At 36.0% G+C, this 19,665-nt stretch overlaps 2 protein-coding genes across 2 annotated transcripts; both read left to right on the top strand.

Annotated features, from left to right (window-relative positions):
* Positions 1-9,927: 9,927 nt before the first annotated feature.
* On the top strand, positions 9,928-18,362 carry LOC135221200 (uncharacterized). The gene is made up of 3 exons (XM_064259021.1): positions 9,928-10,410; positions 17,864-17,959; positions 18,189-18,362. The coding sequence occupies exons 1-3, from the start codon at positions 9,928-9,930 to the stop codon at positions 18,360-18,362; spliced, it is 753 nt and encodes a 250-aa protein (XP_064115091.1).
* A 563-nt stretch (positions 18,363-18,925) lies between these two features.
* LOC135221198 (cuticle collagen 7-like) lies at positions 18,926-19,366 on the top strand. Its single transcript, XM_064259020.1, has one exon. The coding sequence runs from the start codon at positions 18,926-18,928 to the stop codon at positions 19,364-19,366; it is 441 nt and encodes a 146-aa protein (XP_064115090.1).
* The last annotated feature ends 299 nt before the right edge of the window (positions 19,367-19,665 follow it).

Below are 19,665 nucleotides of genomic sequence, written 5' to 3'. Positions count from 1 at the left end.
TTTGGAAATGCCTGTAGTCACACATGGACTTCTATATATAAATTGTTTTAGTGTTCACATACAAATCATTCTCAGTGTTTCAATAGTCAAAGCTGTATTTACTATTACTGTGCATGATCAGTCAATAAATTATAAAGTGAAAATGAAATCTATGATTTTAACTGACAGCTAGAGGGCATTTTCCACTAACTACAACCTAGCACAAACACTAAATTGACATTATAACAGTTATATGTACACCAAAAATGACCATACCGTTTAAATCATTTATGTGTGGTAAGCAATTGCCATAAGAATGAAATATCACTACTACTTTAATGTGATACTGGCTAAATCTTCTAGGATCTGATGAAAAATATGGCACAGATAAAAATACATCAATCTTCGGGATTGAATCCGGTAATTTATTGCAACGAATTTTTGGCCATAATTAATATAGTGCCTTTTTTATGTATAGATATTTATTTTTTCTAACTTTTTGTATTATTTTTTCTATTTTATCTTCTTTTTCTTAACCCACTTTTTTCATTCTTTACAAACAACAAAAATCTATTCAGGAAAGATTGGCATTTGAGAAAGACGCTTTCTTGTCTTGATCCGTGATAAGTCTGTGTTTGTTATGCATAGAAAATGAAATAAAATAGAAAAAGTTCAGTGTCATAGAGAAAATAAAAGTCTTAATGAACTTACGCATAAACACTCACGGCTAAAGACAGTCATTCCCCCAAAAGTTGCAAATTCAATAAAGTTTTGCCATATGGCAATAAATGGAAAATCGCTTTCCTGAAATGAAATCAACATGCGTGTCACCCTCTATTGAATTCTCGTTACCAGCAATTTAAAGTTTTGAAACCCACATTTTTTGGAGGGTTTTCATTTTCTTTTTCTTTTCTCTGTAGGGGCGGGTGCCATACGAGGTAAAGATGGTCCATATTGTTTGTTTTCGAATTAATACACTCACACAGTTTTCTCTTCAGTTATCTGTATTGATTCAATTCATCTACTACATTGGCTCATAAGTTAGCAGTGCAGATTTCTATCATCTGAATTGATTAATGGAACCCCAACAATCAGGTCTTCTGATGAAAGGCATCGAAATTATGACAATTGCCTTTATTTATTAACTCTTTGACCTGGGTTATCGATGGTCTTGAGTGGAGCTTTTTCCTAATCCTAAGTGATTTGCCAATGGCCACTTTTTTCTTGCCTTTCCTTTTCATTGACTTCATAAATGACATAGATTATATCACCCGTTACACTAGGGACTCATATACGAACATTAAAAAACCGAAAAATCATCTCCCTTTCCTTCTCTACCAGAGTTGGAAACTGCTTTTCAATATCTATGATGTTGCCTGAGATGAGCTCAGTCGTGCCTTCTAACTAGAAGGAAAATACTGGTGCACCTAAAGTTTCAAGTCTAGTTTGCTTCCTACCTGTTTGTCTTGTAGTTTTTTTTACATACTAATGCTCGAGAATTTCAAAATCTTAAACAAAGAAGATTACAGAGCACGTCTTCAAGGGATCTTACCATACTTAATAGTTTCTCGTTGAACTAGGGGGTTACGTGCTCGACTAAAAAAAAAAAAACCCGATCTCAGGGTCCGGGTTCGATTTCCCGCTCTGCCAATAAGGAACAAGAGGAATTTATTTCTGGCGATAGAAATTCATTTTCTCGATGTAGTTCGGGTCCCACAATAAGCTGTAGGTCCGTTGCTGAGCAACCAATTGGTTCCTAGCCACGTAAAAAATATCCAATCCTTCGGGCCAGCCATAGAGAGCTGTTAATCAGGTCAGTGGTCTGGTTAAACTAAGATATACTCAACTTTAACCATACTTAATATGTACTACGATGTGGTGGTCCATTTACATGGCACATTATTATCCAGAACCTTTTTCGATTTTGCATCTGATCAACTTCCCATCTGTGAGGCGTTACTTCAATGTAAAGGAGGGATGTGCGCGTATTAATCTTAATAAACGAATTGCAGTAGATGATTTCTATGTATTCATTGGCCAAAGTTCTCTCTCCAGCTTTAATTCCTTCTACTTTATAGTTGTGGCACCAATCTCCCTTCATATCATATTACCCACCACATTGCTCCAGAGAGTTTTGCGGTTACGTGCTGCTACAATTTTCTCAGCGTTCTTGCACAAAAGTTGGTTTTTGAATCCCAGCGAGAAATTTTCAGTCTGAACCACTCCATATTGTATAATGTGTATATAACATTTTGTAGTCCAGTGCATAATTGCATAGTTTCATTTTTCCCTTTTCCTATCCATTATTTCATCATACTCCTTCCGTACAGGTCGTGAATTTGATTAGGACTTGGCTGCACGATAACTTTTTGTTGAAAAAGAATGCAGTTTGAAACGTTACCGTTCAGATGATTTTTGTTTCAACAATTCCTTCACTTTATTTGAGGCACAACAATAGAAATGCGATAAAGGGAATTAGTTATAAAATGCTGTACACTCGTTCTGCATGACCCAAGTGGAAGTAGGTTGTACTCTATGCAGCACAATATGCGTATCATCATAGCTGATTTTAACAGTTTTAAAACTTTACCTATGAAATGCTGGATTTTTGTTTAATTCATGCCCGTCACTTTCCTTTTATAGTTGGCCTTGAGTGCTTCATAAAACAACAGATCCATATATATTCAACCAGTAACGACTGTCCGTTTAATATTTACTCGTTAAGAAAAAAAAAACTGAACAACTGTGACGGATTACCAGGATTTACCCTGTTTTCCATTTCGTATGCGAATTCGCCCACAAAAAATCAAGCTTAAAAAAGGATTTGCAACTGTTGTTTTGAAAATAAGACAGAGTTTTTTCGTCTTACTGTTCGAAAAAAAAAAAAAATTAGTAGGTCTACTACCACCGCATGCCAGAACTTATTGACTCCTAGAATAAAATGCACACATTTCTGACTGACTGTGTTTAAAAAGTTTGATTTTATTCTTGATATATCAGCATAGTCCCCCGAATTCAATTGTAGGTATATATATAATAAAAAAAATTAAGTCATGCTAAATAATGCATGTTTGAAGGAACATTCTAGAACATCACCACTAATATAATCTTCAGATACAAATTTCTAATATCCTACAACAAGAGACGTTTATATTCCTTATGATGGCAATATTGTAATCAGTCTGTTTACTTAGACTTTAAACCTCAAAATCAAAATTGGACAAAGAACGTTTAAGAGGAACGAATAAAAAAATGAAAGAACAATTAAAGGTAGAAAAATCGCGCATGAAAACTCGTTAAAACCGAGTGATCTGAAGTGGCAGGTATCGATGACCGATATAAATGTAAGCATCGAATGAAGAAAGATTTCTGGAATAAGTCTTGTTAGGAAAAGCGGATTAGAGGAGCGAGAAATTGGTAAATACGTTGCAAGGCTCGTCTTCTGCACTAAGGGACGCGGATTATTTCTGTTTCGTTACATTACCTCCTCTGCCGTTTTTGTTTTTTTTTTTTTTTTTTTTTTTTTTTTTTTTTGTGAAAGGAAACTTTCGTGGCGGCTTTGGTTGTCCGTCCGCACTTTTTCTGTCCGTCGTCCTCAGATCTTAAAAACTACTGAGGCTAGGCGGCTACAAATTGGCGTGCTGACCATCCACCCTCCAGTCATCAAACATACCAAATTGCAGCCCTATATCCTCTGTAGTTATTATTTTATTAAGGTTAAAAACTTAGCCATACGTTTCATGGGCCACTGCACATTCAGCACTACACGCTGTAAAGAAAACTCGATTGCAGCGAAGAAACTTCTGCTCATTATTTACTTGTTTTTTTTATGATCCCAACTCAAACAGAAAGTGTGTTCAAGTTTTCCGAGAGATTTTAGAGTTCGGCTTAATTGAAGATATTCTTGTCGCCTGATGGAACAGAAGACGACCTGAGCTTCTGTTGACAAATGTCACATTAAAACTTTAAACACAAAACTCCGCACACCATGTCAAAAGACATAAAAAACCGATAAATGACTGCAGGCAGGCTTGGGCGAATTTAAACAAGGGGGAAATGATACCCTGGCATAAATAAATGATGACCGGATGTGGGGGAGGGAGAATTTCAGCAAGTATAACTAGATTATGGTGTTGCGCTGACGTTATGTAAGAGTGAAAAGTTTAATGAACAAATGAAACTTAGTCTAAAAGATTCAAATGAGGTAATATGCCGTATGAGGAGACTGTTCTGTGTGGTGAAGTAAACAGTTTTGAGTATGCAGAATGGCAGTTCGAGGCTTTCAGAAAAGAGAGTCAAGTGTTTATCGGGATAGCAAATAAATTGTCGCTAAATGGTTCCAAGGTGTAATAGTTCAATTGATTGGCTGACCAGACCGCTCAGGGTATGAACGGAGGAGTGAAAAGTCCCTAAAATGAATGAGTACCAGAATGAAATGTTCGTCGTTATACTTTAAGGCTGTCCGTACACGGGGCACTTTCAGTGGAAAGTAGTTGGCAACGAAGTGACCAACATACTTAGTGACCAACTGATGTGTACCCGCAAACGAGACTATTTCTGCCCGCGACAGCTGGATTTCTAAGTGTCAACATGGATAACTACTGTTGATGTTGCATGTGTTTGCGCTTTGCTACTGAAGAGAAAGAAACCGCTGAGGATATTTATAAAATGATCAGCTTTATATTTATTCACTACGCTGCAAGGGTAGTATAATAGATTTAGAAATATAAATGATTTATTAATTTGTATAAGGAAAAAGAAACAAAGAGGGCACTGTGTATGTGTATGCGTGCATACGTACATATATATATATATACATATATATATATATATATATATATATATATATATATATATATATATATATATATATATATATATATATATATATATATATATATATATATATGTATAGATATATATATATATATATATATATATATATATATATATATATATATATATGTATATATATATGTACGTATGCACGCATACACATACACAGTGCCCTCTTTGTTTCTTTTTCCTTATACAAATTAATAAATCATTTATATTTCTAAATCTTATTATACTACCCCTTGCAGCGTTAGTGAAATATAAAGCTGATCATTTTATAAATATCCTCAGCGGTTTCTTTTCTCTTCAGTAGCAAAGCGCAAACACATGCAACATCAACAGTAGTTATCCATGTTGACACTTACGAGTTACGAGTGACCAATTTACATTACGTTAATGTAATCTCAAGTGTGCGTGGGAGAGAGAGAGAGAGAGAGAGAGAGAGAGAGAGAGAGGGAGATGTCTGAACGCAATGCAATTCTAAGTAACAATGAAATCTTTTGCTCTCTCGGAAACTGAACAGTGGAGATGGCACAAAACGTTTTGGGCATGAGAAAGATGATGCAATCCTTCTAGAAGTTTTCTAATATGATGTAACTTTACAGGAAAATCGTGAAATCTACACATGGCATTCGGCAAAGACGTATGCATATGAAACGAGTCATGAACGTATTAGCTCAACAAAGACACGTATTCGACTCGATCGAAGCAAAGTTCTTATCAGACGCGATGACAGAATTCCCAAACACAACAAAGACCTCGAGATCTCTTTAATCAAACATGTTGATAGATTAGGAAAGCAAATCAGAGACTTTGGGGTCTCTTATCGCAGGGCGTTAACATAATAGGGAAACAATTCTAGTTCAGAATGACAAAGATAATCTCTCTCTCTTTTCATTCTACGTTATATACTTTCTTTTACATTATGTATTGCGAAATCTGAACACACATTTTAAGACATCCTAACTCCAAGCTAGCTAAGGAATCTGAAAAATGTTGCAAAACTCTTTATATAACATTTTTTTACAGTCTAGGAAAAAGATATATGCATTTTGAAAGTAGCAACATATAATAATAATAATAATAATCATATATATATATATATATATATATATATATATATATATATATATATATATATACATATATAGCTATATATATATATATATATATATATATATTCTATATCTATATATATATATATATATATATATATAGATATATATATATATATCTATATATATATATATATGTATATATAATGTATATATGATATATTTTTATATTATATATATATATATCATATATATATATATATATATACCTACTATATATATATGTATAATATATATATATCTATATATATCTTATATATATATTATATAGAGGTGATACTATATATATTTATGATATATATATTTATTATTTTTCTATATATATATATGTATATATATATATAATAGGTCTATATATATATTTTATATATATATATATATGTATATATATATATATATATATATATATTATTATTATTATTTTATATTATTATATGTTGCTACTTTCAAAATGCATATATCTTTTCCTAGACTGTAAAAAATGTTATATAAAGAGTTTTGCAACATTTTTCAGATTCCTTAGCTAGCTTGGAGTTAGGATGTCTTAAAATGTGTTGTTCAGATTTCGCAATACATAATGTAAAAGAAAGTATATAACGTTAGAATGAAAAGAGAGAGAGATTATCTTTGTCCATTCTGAACTAGAATTGTTTCCCTATTATGTTAAACGCCCTGCTGATAAGAGACCCCAAAGTCTCTGATTTGCTTTCCTAATCTATCAACATGTTTGATTAAAGAGATCTCGAGGTCTTTGTTGTGTTTGGGAATTCTGTCATCGCGTCTGATAAGGACTTTTGCTTCGATCGAGTTTGAATACGTGTCTTTGTTGAGCTAATACGTTCATGACTCGTTTCATATGCATACGTCTTTGCCGAATGCCATGTGTAGATTTCACGATTTTCCTGTAAAGTTACATCATATTAGAAACTTCTAGAAGGATTGCATCATCTTTCTCATGCCCAAAACGTTTTGTGCCATCTCCACTGTTCAGTTTCCGAGAGCAAAAGATTTCATTGTTACTTAGAATTGCATTGCGTTCAGACATCTCCCTCTCTCTCTCTCTCTCTCTCTCTCTCTCTCTCTCTCTCTCTCTCTCTCCCGACACACTTGAGATTACATTAACGTAATGTAAATTGGTCACTCGTAACTCGTAAACTTTCAGATTTGATATTTCTTAGAGTTATTTAGTATTATTTGGTGCGTTTTGTGGAATCTGAAGAAAGCACAGCACCTATTTTGGTGAAATATGAATTGTGAATTTTTTTGAATTTTTTGGAACAGGCTGCAGCAGAAAGAAAGAAAATTTGGTACCAAGGTATAGTGTTTTATTTTTTATTTGTTGCAACTAATATTTACAATTGGCTGAAAAAACAATCTACATTTTTACACATTGCAAATTTTTCTTTTGTGTTTGTTTCATTTGAAGTTCATTTATCCATTTTCTTATTGAAGTGTGTGTTTTATTTATATTCTGTGTGATTAGTGTTTTACAATTTTGGTATTTTTCACATTTTTCTGTTTTTTCATTTGTATTCACAATTTGATTAACTTAGTTGTTTTCATTAATTAATCATTGCACATTTAATTGAATTTAACACTTATGAATTAATTTGCATTTACTTAGAATTCTTTTCAAGTTTCATTGTTGTTTAGCACTTGTGAATTAACTTCCAAATTTTAGTTTTTACCTAAACAACTTGAATTTTGATTGAATTAATTTTCTTGAATTTTGTGATAAATTAATTTTGATTTAATTTACTTAATTGATTCAAGAATCAATTAAACTTTACTTTGTTTTCAAGCAACAGTAATTTTCCCTGATATTGTTGAATTTCACTCATAATTTTGGGTTTAATAATAAATTTTTGTATTTAAAATTTTATAAGTGTTTCTTTATACCAGTATATTTTTATGATTAGTTTAGGTAGAAACATAGAGTGGTGATTGATCTGTTTTCCTTCAATTTACTTGAAGTTACTTAGAACCAGGGAAGAACTTAGACTTCTGAAATCAGGGAAATACTTAGACTTTTAAAGTTGTTGATGGAGTGATGCCCTTTAATTAATTTAATTACCAGAGATTACCTCACACCTGTTTTTGATGAACTTAATCTGATTTTCTGCAATACTGGTAAGTTATTTAAGGGATCACTGTTGCCTTTAGAGTATTCAGTCGTTTAGTACCTGTGATGAAGGTTCGGGTGTCTGGCTGTTGTGAGGTAACAATTAATGAATGGTAAGTGTAGTAACCAGATACTTGGCACTTCGTCACAATATATTGATAATCTTCTTACATACGACGATATGTTATGCAATTGTATACTGTACTTTATGTTATATATTCTTTAATGCAAAGGAATTGATAATTGATTAGGAGGAGAAGGGAAGAGAATATGTCGATATTTTTTTCAACATGTATAGTATGTAGATAGTACATATAGCTTTTGTGATACACGTATTAAATGTATGAAGTAGCATTATATTCTGCCCATAATCTATCATTTATATGCTTATAACTATATACCTCTACTGTAAAATCATAGAGAGCTTGTCTTTTCTGCACCTCCGTAATCAAAGATTCACAGGCAATTATCTCTCTAGATGTCATTGTGACACTATTGGCATGTGCCCTCAACCGGTCAATCACCTACTGCAGCCAAAGTATCTCGAACAAAATCTTTCGTGTGCGCACTCTGATTTGAAATAACGTTTTTTTATCCTTGGCCACTGGTGGTGAGCGACTGTGGTGTGGCCAGAAAATAGACCGAGTAGCCACTTCCTAGCCACTCTCTTATAGTCGCGTCCAGTGCTTGAGGCTCGTCTACGGCTTTCCGTGTAAACACGTTCAATATTTTTTTTAGTCGGTTGTTTATGCGTCCTGAAGACCCTTTAGGTTGGCTTGACTTTCAAGATCATTACAGAAACGAGGAAGATCTACTTTAACACGTTCAAAATCTCTCTAGCTCTTCAGATATATACTATATCTTTTTTCATCATAGACTGCTCTCTCTCTCTCTCCCCCCTCCCTCTCTCTCTCTCGCTCTCCCTCTCTCGTCTCTCTCTCTCTCTCTCTCTCTCTCTACTCTCTTAAAACGATGTTGTAGCCAGGTAGGTAATGTTACTCGTGAACTAAAAATGAACTGAAATTATCATTATATTCTTCATCGTACATTAATCTCTGGGATAAGCTAGTTTCAGAGAAAAACGGTAACACGCTCACTAACAGGTATATTCATTCAAAATATAAGGTACATTTCAGGTGTGCTAAAATAGATCAGATATGTACCACATAAGTGTAAAAGTATGACTATATCCATAAGTATGAAAATATAAATATATCAATAAGTATCAATTGCATATTTATATTTAGACAAAACAAACGAGAATTACAATGAGTCATCAGAAGGGCTTGATTAGAATTCTATCATATTTCAAATAACTACACAACGCATCGAGTTTCCTAAAACAAAAGAAGAAAACTCTCGTACACGACAATCAATGCGAGGTAACAAAGCCAATCATGCCTGGAGGTCAAGTTGGGTGAAACTTGGAACTGGGACTAATTAAATTTCTTCAACAAGTGGGGAGGACCTCCCCTGATCATAACATGGGCTGAGGGTAACTTTCTCTTTGTTCTTCCCTCGAACCAAGACAACGAATCACTTCTAAAGTCTAAAATGATTATACTACACATTGTAATAAAGCGTAAAAAAACAAGGCTAGAGACGTAAAGAGGAATATAGAATATAGATAATGATATAAACTAATAGATAAAAAAATATGAGATAGAACCATGACTGATTAGCACCTGGGAATTCATCAATCAGATTGAATATGGAATGGAACCATCGAGCATTTAAGCATCATTGACTCATCTCTTGAAATTAGAAGCAACACCATCGACATTTTTTAGGAAGACTAATTCATCGTTTACGGGGGAACGAAGATTAATCATCTAGTGCTGAATAGCTCAGCAACGTCGAACTTCAGCAGCAGAAATGGTTTCTGACTCAGCTTTTGGAGAAGAGAGACAGTCAGACTTGGCTGTTGGCGAAGAGAGACAAAGTCAGAATCTGGTGTTGGAGAAGAGCGACAAAGGCAGACTCAGATGTTGCAGAAGAGCGACAAAGTCAGACTTAGCTGTTGGAGAAGAGCTACAAAATCAGACTCAGATGTTGGAGAAGAGCGACAAAGGCAGACTTAGCTGTTGGAGAAGAGTGACAAAGACAGCCTCAGCTGTTGGAGAAGAGAGACTAAGTCAGACTCAGCTGTTGGAGAAGAGCAACAAAGACAGACTCAGCTGTTGGAGAAGAGCAACAAAGTCAGACTCAGCTGTTGGAGAAGAGCAACAAAGACAGACTCAGCTGTTGGAGATGAGCAACAAAGTCAGATTCAGCTGTTGGAGAAGAGAGACAAAGTCAGACTCAGCTGTTGGAGAAGAGCAACAAAGACAGACTCAGCTGTTGGAGAAGAGCAACAAAGTCAGACTCAGCTGTTGGAGAAGAGAGACAAAGTCAGACTTAGCTGTTGGAGAAGAGAGACTAAGTTAGACTCAGCTGTTGGAGAAGAGCAACAAAGACAGACTCAGCTATTGGAGATGAGCAACAAAGTCAGACTGAGCTGTTGGAGAAGAGCGACATAGAGCGTATCTACTCAAAGGAAACAATGCCTCCAGATGCATCAAGGTCACTGGGACGGAAAACAGGCGTCATACAACGAACACTTTTCGAGAAGTTTCAGTGATTATCTAAACACTAAAGGGTTCCTTAGTAGTGTTGCAAATATCTTTTGTCTTGATGAAGGACACTGCAGAGGGCATGACGCTTCCCCTCATGAGGACCCCTGTCCGTCTCCTTTAACCACACGTTAAGTCCGTTTTGCACTCCAGAGGAAGTGTTTCAAAAGCACTTATTGGACACTCTCCCTCTCTCTCCCTTTCTCGCGTGGTAGATGTGTATCTTTTAGGTCTTTATATTAATAAGCTCTTCATTCTATTTGGATTCTGCTTCAGGCTATTCAGCGGATCTAGCGCCTAAATAAGAAATTATTATCCTACACACGGAGAAAGTAACGTACTGCACTTCATGCAAGTTCGTGCATAGAAATCGGAAATCGATTAGCAGATTTATGAAAGAAATACTAATTCTCATCAGGCACTTAGTTTTTATAGTCATCTCTATTTAACCCTTAAAACGCCGACTGGACGTATTTTACGTCGACATTTTTTGTCTCTCGGGTGCCGACTGGACGTATTTTACGTCGACATACAAAAGTTTTTTTAAAAATTCGCGGAAAAATACTTTTAGGCCTACCAGCCGAAAACTCTTGAATCACGCGCCTTGGGGGATGCTGGGAGTTCACGGATCAAGGTGTTGTTTTGTTTACAATCGTTACGCAGGCGCGCAAGCGCGAATTTCTTTCTTGCCGCACTAAAAAGTATCTGTGACACATCTCTGAAATTATTTCGTCACTTTGACATAATTTTTGTACCATTTTAAATTAGCCGTTACATAGAGTATTATATATGAAAATGTGCGCATTTGTATGTAGAATACAACAAAAAAATACTCATGATTGTAGCTTTTATCAGTTTTAAGATATTTTCATATAAATAAACGATAAGTGCCAAAATTTCAACCTTCGGTCAACTTTGACTCTACCGAAATGTCGAAAAACGCAATTGTAAGCTAAAACTCTTATATTTTAGTAATATTCAATCATTTATCTTAATTTTGCAACTAATTGGAAGTGTCTAGCACAATATTTCGATTTATGGTGAATTTATGAAAAAACTTTTTCCTTACGTCCGCGCGGTAACTCTTCCGAAAATAATCATACATGCGATTGTGGTAATGTTTGCACCCATTTTTAAAGTTTTTAGCCTTACATAAAGTTTTATATATGCAAAATGTGCGCAATTTCATGCACAATACCAACCTAAAAACAACCCATGGTTGTAGCTTTTATCAATTTTGAAATATTTTCATATAAAAATGATAAGTGACAAATTTTTCAACCTTCGGTCAATTTTGACTCTACCGAAATGGTCGAAAAAACGCATTGTAAGCTAAAACGCCTATATTCTAGTAATATTCAAGCATTTACCTTCATTTTGCAACAAATTGGAAGTCTCTAGCACAATATTTCGATTTATGGTGAATTTATGAAAAAAATAACATTTTCTTTACGTCCGCGCGGTAACTCTTCCGAAAAAATCATACGTGCGATTGTGGTAATGTTTGCACCATTTTAAATTAGCCGTTACATAACGTTTTATATATGAAAATGTGCGCAATTTCATGTATAATACAACAATAAATAGTTGAAGGTTGTAGCTATTCTCATTTCCGAAATATTTGCATATAAATCACGATAAATAGAAAAAAAACCACGTTCGGTCAAATTTGACTCTACCGAAATGGTCGAAAACGCAATTGTAAGATAAAACTCTTACAGTCTAGTAATATTCAGTCATTTATCTTCATCGTGAAACAAATTCGAAGTCTCTAGCACAATATTTAAATTTATGGTGAATTTTTAAAAAACTTTCCTTCCCTCCGCGCGCGGATTCTCCGCCACAAATCTCCGAAATGCGTAAGTCCCATTCTCGGAATATTTGCTCCGTTTCATATTAGGCATTTCATAGAGTTTTATATATGAAAATGTGCGCAATTTCATGTAGAATAAAACGAAAAATATTTGAAAGTTGTAGCTTTTCTTATTTCCGAAATAATTGCATATAAAAAATATATATATAAAAAATTCGACATTCGGTCAACTTTAGCTCGTCAGATATGGCCGAAAACTGCATTTGTAAGCTAATATTCTTACAGTATAGTAATATTCAATCATTTGTCTTCATTCTGAAACATATTGGAAGTCTCTAGGACAATATTTAGATTTATGGTGAATTTTTTGAAAAAAATATGTGTTTACGTAAGCGCGTTACGAATTCATGCATTATTTTGTGATAATATTTTCTCTGTGTGCTTTTATCGTTTTACAATGTGTTATATATCAAAATGATTGCAATTTAGTGCACATTACAACGAAAAAAAAAGTAACTTGTTACCTTCAACCGTTTTGCGCACAGCGCGATTTGAATACAATTCTATATATGAAATTTCGTTTTTGCGCTATCATATATCGCATTATTTATATATGATAATGATAACTTTTTTCATTTCTGATGGTTGCATACTAAACTTCAAGCAATGACAAAAAAAGGAGCCAAAAATGAACTCTTAATCTTGAAAACTAAGCGCGCTGTGATTTTTTGAAAAAATATTTTTTCCGCTTACGCGCTCACTTCCAAACCCCCCAAACCCCTCCGCATACGGGAGTCATTTTTTTATTTACTGCTCCGGCGTTTAAGGGTTAACTTATAATCTTTCAGCAGCGTGAGTCTATAGTAGATTCACATCAACCGTGCAATTGCTATCTAGGCTAGTCCCTTACGACGTTCCTGATTGGCCGTTGATAAAGCCAATCACAGGGCTTGGCTTAACAGCCAATCAGGAGCGTCGTAAGGGACTGGCCTAGACGTCAATTGCACGGCTGATGTGAATCTACAATAGTATATCAGGGTTTTTTGGTTTTCTGTTAGCTTAGTTTTATTTGCTTTGACGTTTCAGCTGTCGACATGCTCTGGGCGGCCATCTACCAGAGAGTTAAAAAAAATGAATGGACTGAGACACAAATTACACATGTGTAGTATATAGCAAGTAGGTGGTTAGCTACACAAGAAAAGCAGTATTCATTTAGATCGATTTACTTATTGTTCAGTATTATCTTCTTCATATAATAGAAATGTACAATGTTAAAGGTTTTACATACATAGCCATATTATTAAAACTGATTCACTAATAATATATATATATATATATATATATATATATATATATATATATATATATATATATTAACATATATATATATTATATATATATATATATATATATATACATACATACATACATACATAGTATATATATATATATATATATATATATATATATATATATTATAATATATATTACCTGACCAACCTGGCAATACCCAGGAATTCTCAGATTACAACCGATAAACTCTCTCTCTCTCTCTCACTCCTGTTAAGATAGTTGCTTCTCACCCCACCTCCTTATTGCAGCTGAATGTCCTATTTATCTCAGCAACCTCAAAAACTATGGATTAGACACTAATTCTGTAGTTTTCTGTAATTTCTACTTTTTTTTCCCCCTTCCCACAACCTTCCCTGGGTGCCAGTGATGTCTTAACCCCACAGTGTTCATTCCCAGACAGTAAGTAGAATTTGAGTGTTTGCTATCAAAGACCCGAAGTGACAATATGAAAAATGAACTGGAAGCCTTTGTTCCCAAGATTAAATTGAATGAGAACTTCACACACTAACGGGGCTAAGAATGGTCTACAGTAGATTGTACATATCCAAATTCCTTTTTGAAACAAATGTTCACTACATTCATACCTATGCTCTACAGGTGTTTATTTATTTATTCGTTAATTTTCAATAACTGAATACCTTATCACTTAGGGCGGTCCATTACTCCATATTTGTATTTGTTTGTCTATTTAAAGATCAACCTCTGTGGAGGTAAATGACAGAAAGGACACGTCCGCCGGTATATTTGAGCGAGAAAGGCAAAATTCAACGCCGCATATTTGAAACCAGTAACTATGGGAAACATTGCTCTCTTCCCTCACGGTTCATTTACGTAAATGAAAGCAATTTCGCCATCCGGCCGCATAAAGTTATATTTAATGGAAGTGTGCTTATGTTCTAGTGCGTGGAATGCAAACACGCATTCATTTTAGAAGACCCAGATCAGACTAAATATGATATCTACTTTCCTGTTTGCGGGAAATTTCCACGAAAAAAAATGTTTGGTTAATTCTACTGTACTTTATGAGCAAGATTTTCCGGGAATAGCAGCTGAAGCTGCGCTCTTTAGAAAGCTAATGGAGTGCGAGATGAAAATACCGGTTTTGGAGTGTCAGTGTCAGAGATAAACGAGAAATGTTACGCAGTATTTCAACTTCTGAAAGTAGCCGTTAAACCACATGCTTATGGAACTCGTCCCGAGGAGAGAATTTAGAACGCAAAATCATAAGCGTAGTAATTTAAGTAAAGTATTCAAATCAAAGTGGAGCAAGACCTGAAAAAAGAAAAAACTATCGTATCTAAAACACTAATGCAAAATAGTATGATGAATGATCATTTCATTATTATCGTATAACATTAATTTCTGAATAGGAAACTTAATGAATTCATTACACTCCAAACGTATCCAAGTTGAAGTATTCATAAAACACAAGTATCATATGTATGAAATATGGGTGCTGACAGTGAAGCTATGTTCTTTAATCTCTTGGTACGATTATCAAAGTTTTCAGAATACCAAGAACTTCAATTAGTTTCTGTAGTCGGAACAAGATATCAACTAACTAATTATTTCAGAGTCGCGTGCCGAAGAGTTATTTTGCACGGCATCGTGTCATTACATGATTCCGAAGGGAATTCAGTCTCGCCTTTCATGATTCACTTCATCGACACTCGCTACTATGAAACCATTGTAAATTTGTATTTAGTTGTTTGTGAATTTATTAATGGAAAAATTGTTTTTAAAGCAGTGATGATTAAATGGCTGTGGCAATGGATTGCAGGTTCATTATTTCTGATTAAATATAATATACCGTTATTAACGCTACAGTTATAACAACTGTATTCTATTTTTAACGTGCACATAAATCCTGCGCAATGCTCATTGGCTTCAGGTATGAGAGAGTGCGCGAGTTATACACGCATTCAGTTACATAATCTGCATAAATTTTTTCCTCATTAATTTACTTCCTTATAATTGACCCTGGAATCCATTCCTTCATTCTTCATAGGCTCCCAATGGATAATTGCATTTTTGCCAACGACATACAGATAGATATAGCTATCAATGGTTACTTGTTTGATGTCGACTTCACCGACCAGGCCTAACTTTGACATAAACCGTATGTTGTGAGGTCATTGTCAAAAAATTATTTGATTTCAATGATGTACATTTTTGCTAGAGAACACAGTAATGAATAATTTCGTTATATAGCATTTTCAATTTATTAAACAAACTGCGGCCAAGAAAAATCATGACAAGGCTAGTTTACAAGTTAGAATATGAAATGCGTATGACTTTCAACTGAAATACTGGAGGCTACTGATGCAGGATATCAGTGTTTAATTAATTACTTCCTGATTTTCCTTTCCAGTCCTTCCGAAATAAATATATATTAATATACCAAACTTAACATCGTAATTAAAATTCATAAATCGTAATACTGTATATGATTCATAGACCTGAAAAATGCGCTCCTCTTGAGTTCCAAATACGTCGCGTCCTTCGCGTCGCGTCGAGTCACGCTAATTCATGACTCACCGTGAATCGCAACCCAGTTTTACACTGCTTTCTATGGTTTGTTTGTTTGTTTGTATGGTATTTTTACGTTGCATGGAACCAACGGTTATTCAGAAACGGGACCAACGGCTTTACGTGACTTCCGAACCACGTCTGCTTTCTATAGGCCTTTGAAAGAAACCGTTCACATCGAATGCATCGAGTGACGTCATCTCGCGTCGAGTCATTTTTGACGTCAGTCTTAGATAGTCTAGTGTCATTTGCCTTTAAATAGAAATGGGGTTGTTAGGATTTTGTACTTTATTTCTATATTGCATTTCAATTTACGAACCAAGTTATGTTCTCATCAAATTGTACCCCTTTATATCTTATTTTCACTTTTATATAGGACAAAATTTCATATGATTAAATTTCGTTTTATCTTTTCCTTGTATCTATATGATATAAATTTAAATCTTAAACTTACCTAATAGTTTTTGAAAATCATTATGGTTGAGTAGTTAATTGTTATATATCATATCTATATATATATATAATATGTATATATATAATATAGATTATATAATTAATATATATATACTGTATATATATTATTTCTCTTGATGTCCTCGGCTAATTTATTTAGCATTGTATCTTATAGTTATCTTCTAAAATTGAATAAAAATAAAACTTACTTCAGAAAAATGGAAATTTTTTCCTTGGTTCCCATTTCCCGCCTGTAATTAGTATTGTATTATTTATAGAAAAAAAGGTAAATAAAGGATATTCCCCAAATTTGTTTTAATAGATAAAATAAAAAATCCCGCAAGGCGGCAGAGAGAGAGAGAGAGAGAGAGAGAGAGAGAGAGAGAGAGAGAGAGAGAGAGAGAAAAGATACGTACTGCATAAAAATCCCTGATGTTAGTACAAACTTGAGAACTAAAAAGATCCCGTACAGGAGAGAGAGAGAGAGAGAGAGAGAGAGAGAGAGAGAGAGAGAGAGAGAGAGAGAGAGAGAGAGAGAGAGAGAGAGATTTCAACAGATTATAACACCAAGAGACGAGGCATAATTAAAAATCAGAATATGTGCAGCTATATTATGTTAAATCGAAATATCTCCCGTAAAATATAGAAAATCAAGGAAAAATCGAGAGAGAGAGAGAGAGAGAGAGAGAGAGAGAGAGAGAGAGAGAGAGAGGAGAACTGCGTATGGCTTCTGCAACCTGCAGGTAACACACTTCAGACATGGATTCCAGTTGGATGAAAATGTGGCTATATTTTGGCCTTGGCAGCAGCTGTTGTTGGGACGTTGTTGTCCAGATGTTGTTCGAAACATCTGGAGAAAATTCCAACGCAGGAATAGTCAGTCATCTTGCTTATTGTGGCTGCCTATTCACTGGTGAGGTTTCTCCTGACTACTGATGATGGAGCTGAACACCCCAAGGAAAAGGAACTGAAGGAGAGAATTGCGGCCTTGCAGGCCATACCAGAGAGAGAGCAGAAGGTGAACTTTACAGGATAATCTTCACTGCAACAGAGGCTCGTCGACTACCATGAAGAGATTCAGAAGGCGGGCGGAAGAGAAGAACGCACTCGTGTGATTCAAATTACTGAGGAGGTGTTGCAACAGCATGTCTGGCAATAAAAGGCCCACTCGCTCGAAGCTGAGACGTTGTTTCTGAAGAAATAGAACGGTCAAGAGAAGAGGGAGAAACGACAGCTGGAAGACAAGATCCTTAAGATCAACACAGAAAATCGGGCAGAGAAACGATACCCTATATGAGAAGCTAAAGGAACTGACAGTGCAGTTGGCAGAGACAAACTGCCAGGTTGAGAGGCAAGAGAAACTCCTATGAGAGGAGGAGAAAGACCTGCAGCTAAAGACCAAAGAAGCGGCGCGGATGACGAGGCTCATCCAGGAACAAAACTACGCGACCAAAAAGCGCGAATCCGACAGGAAAGACCTCGAGCTCAGGATCCAGCGCCTGCAGAAAGAAGTGGAAGACCTCACAGACGAAGTGTGGACTCCAGTGTGAAGTTCAGGCTTTGAAACTCAAGAGGAACAAGCTGACATGCCTTCTAGAGGAACGAAATCGTCGCCTCAAGTCGCTGAAGAGGAAGACCGTTTCCAGGGCGAGCAGAACGACCAACCGGAAGACGAGAATCGAAAGCTGAGAGGAGCGAGGAGAAATTGGTCTTGAAACTGAAGAACGTCCAGGAGAAATAGAGATGCCTGGATGAGGACAACTTTAAAGGGCAGAGGCAGGTGTCCGTCTTCAGGGAATGGCGAGATGAAGTCTGTGGTGGCTTCATAAAGACGGATCAGATCATGTAAGTTGAGGATAAGATTGTTTTGAAATAACTTTCCTTTGTTAATTCTCGATGGATATTGAAATAGTACAGATATAAATATGATCAAATATTTTATTATCGTTTGAAGCCACATAAAAATGCCAAGAATCTACAAAATCCTAGGAAAGTCAGGGGAATCCAGAAGCCGAGGAAATCGATAAGATTTGTGGGAGCTCCAGGAACCATGTGAGGAATAAGTGGCATATTCCCAACCTAAAGATAAGTTAAGGTGTTGAGTGGTCACGGGATGGTGGGCCTGTTCGCCACGGGTCCCGAGACGGCGGGCCTGCCCGCCATGGATCCCGGGATGGCAGGGAGGCCCGCCACAGGTCCCAGGACGGCAGGGAGTCCTGCCACAGGTCCCGTGACGGCAGGGAGGCTTGCCACGGGTCCCAGGACGGCGAGCCTGCCCCAGGTCCCGGGACGGCGGGGAGGCCAGCCTCAGGTCCTGGGATGGCGGGGAGGCCCACCACAGGTCCCAGGATGGCGGGCTTGCGGCCACGGGTCCCGGGATGGTGGGCCTGCCCACCACGGGTCCCAGGACGGCGGGCCTGCCCACCATGGGTCCAAGGACGGCGGGGAGCCTGGCAGTAGTCCTGGGACAGTGGGCCTGCCTGCCACAGGTCCCGGGACGGCAGTAAGTCCCACCACAGCTCCCAGGACCTTGAGCCTGCCTACGGGTCCCTGAAGAAACAAATGGCCAACGTTACGCACGAGTTTTGTGTCAGTGAATTATTATTAGCCAATAATTCTCATTCCTCAATGCCATGATTGTTGACTGACATGCGAATTCTTAGGGGTAGTTGGGACGGGCAACCAGAGGTCCTGTTCTTGACCAGGCCTGAAAAAATAAAAAAAAGGTAGAAAGGAATAGGGTTTATAACCTCACTTTTTTATGTATGTCTATTCTTATTATTATTATTACTATTATTATTGAAAAAGAAACCCACAAAACACTGTGTAACGTGTTAACTCCTAAGTATTTAC

The sequence above is a fragment of the Macrobrachium nipponense genome, chromosome 2, assembly GCF_015104395.2.
Source record: "Macrobrachium nipponense isolate FS-2020 chromosome 2, ASM1510439v2, whole genome shotgun sequence".
Classification (NCBI taxonomy): Eukaryota; Metazoa; Arthropoda; class Malacostraca; order Decapoda; family Palaemonidae; genus Macrobrachium; species Macrobrachium nipponense.
Note: the sequence above shows the minus strand (reverse complement) of the source record. Positions and strands in the feature narration are given on the sequence as shown.

Bases quoted from the DNA above. Each gene is read 5' to 3' on its own strand.
- LOC135221200 (XM_064259021.1), top strand. From the start codon at position 9,928: ATGGTTTCTGACTCAGCTTTTGGAGAAGAGAGACAGTCAGACTTGGCT. The intron at 10,411-17,863 runs GTCAGACTCAGC...TCACTGCAACAG, and splicing joins TGTTGGAGAAGAGCAACAAA to AGGCTCGTCGACTACCATGA. The intron at 17,960-18,188 runs GTCTGGCAATAA...CTATGAGAGGAG, and splicing joins AGGAGGTGTTGCAACAGCAT to GAGAAAGACCTGCAGCTAAA.
- LOC135221198 (XM_064259020.1), top strand. From the start codon at position 18,926: ATGGTGGGCCTGTTCGCCACGGGTCCCGAGACGGCGGGCCTGCCCGCC.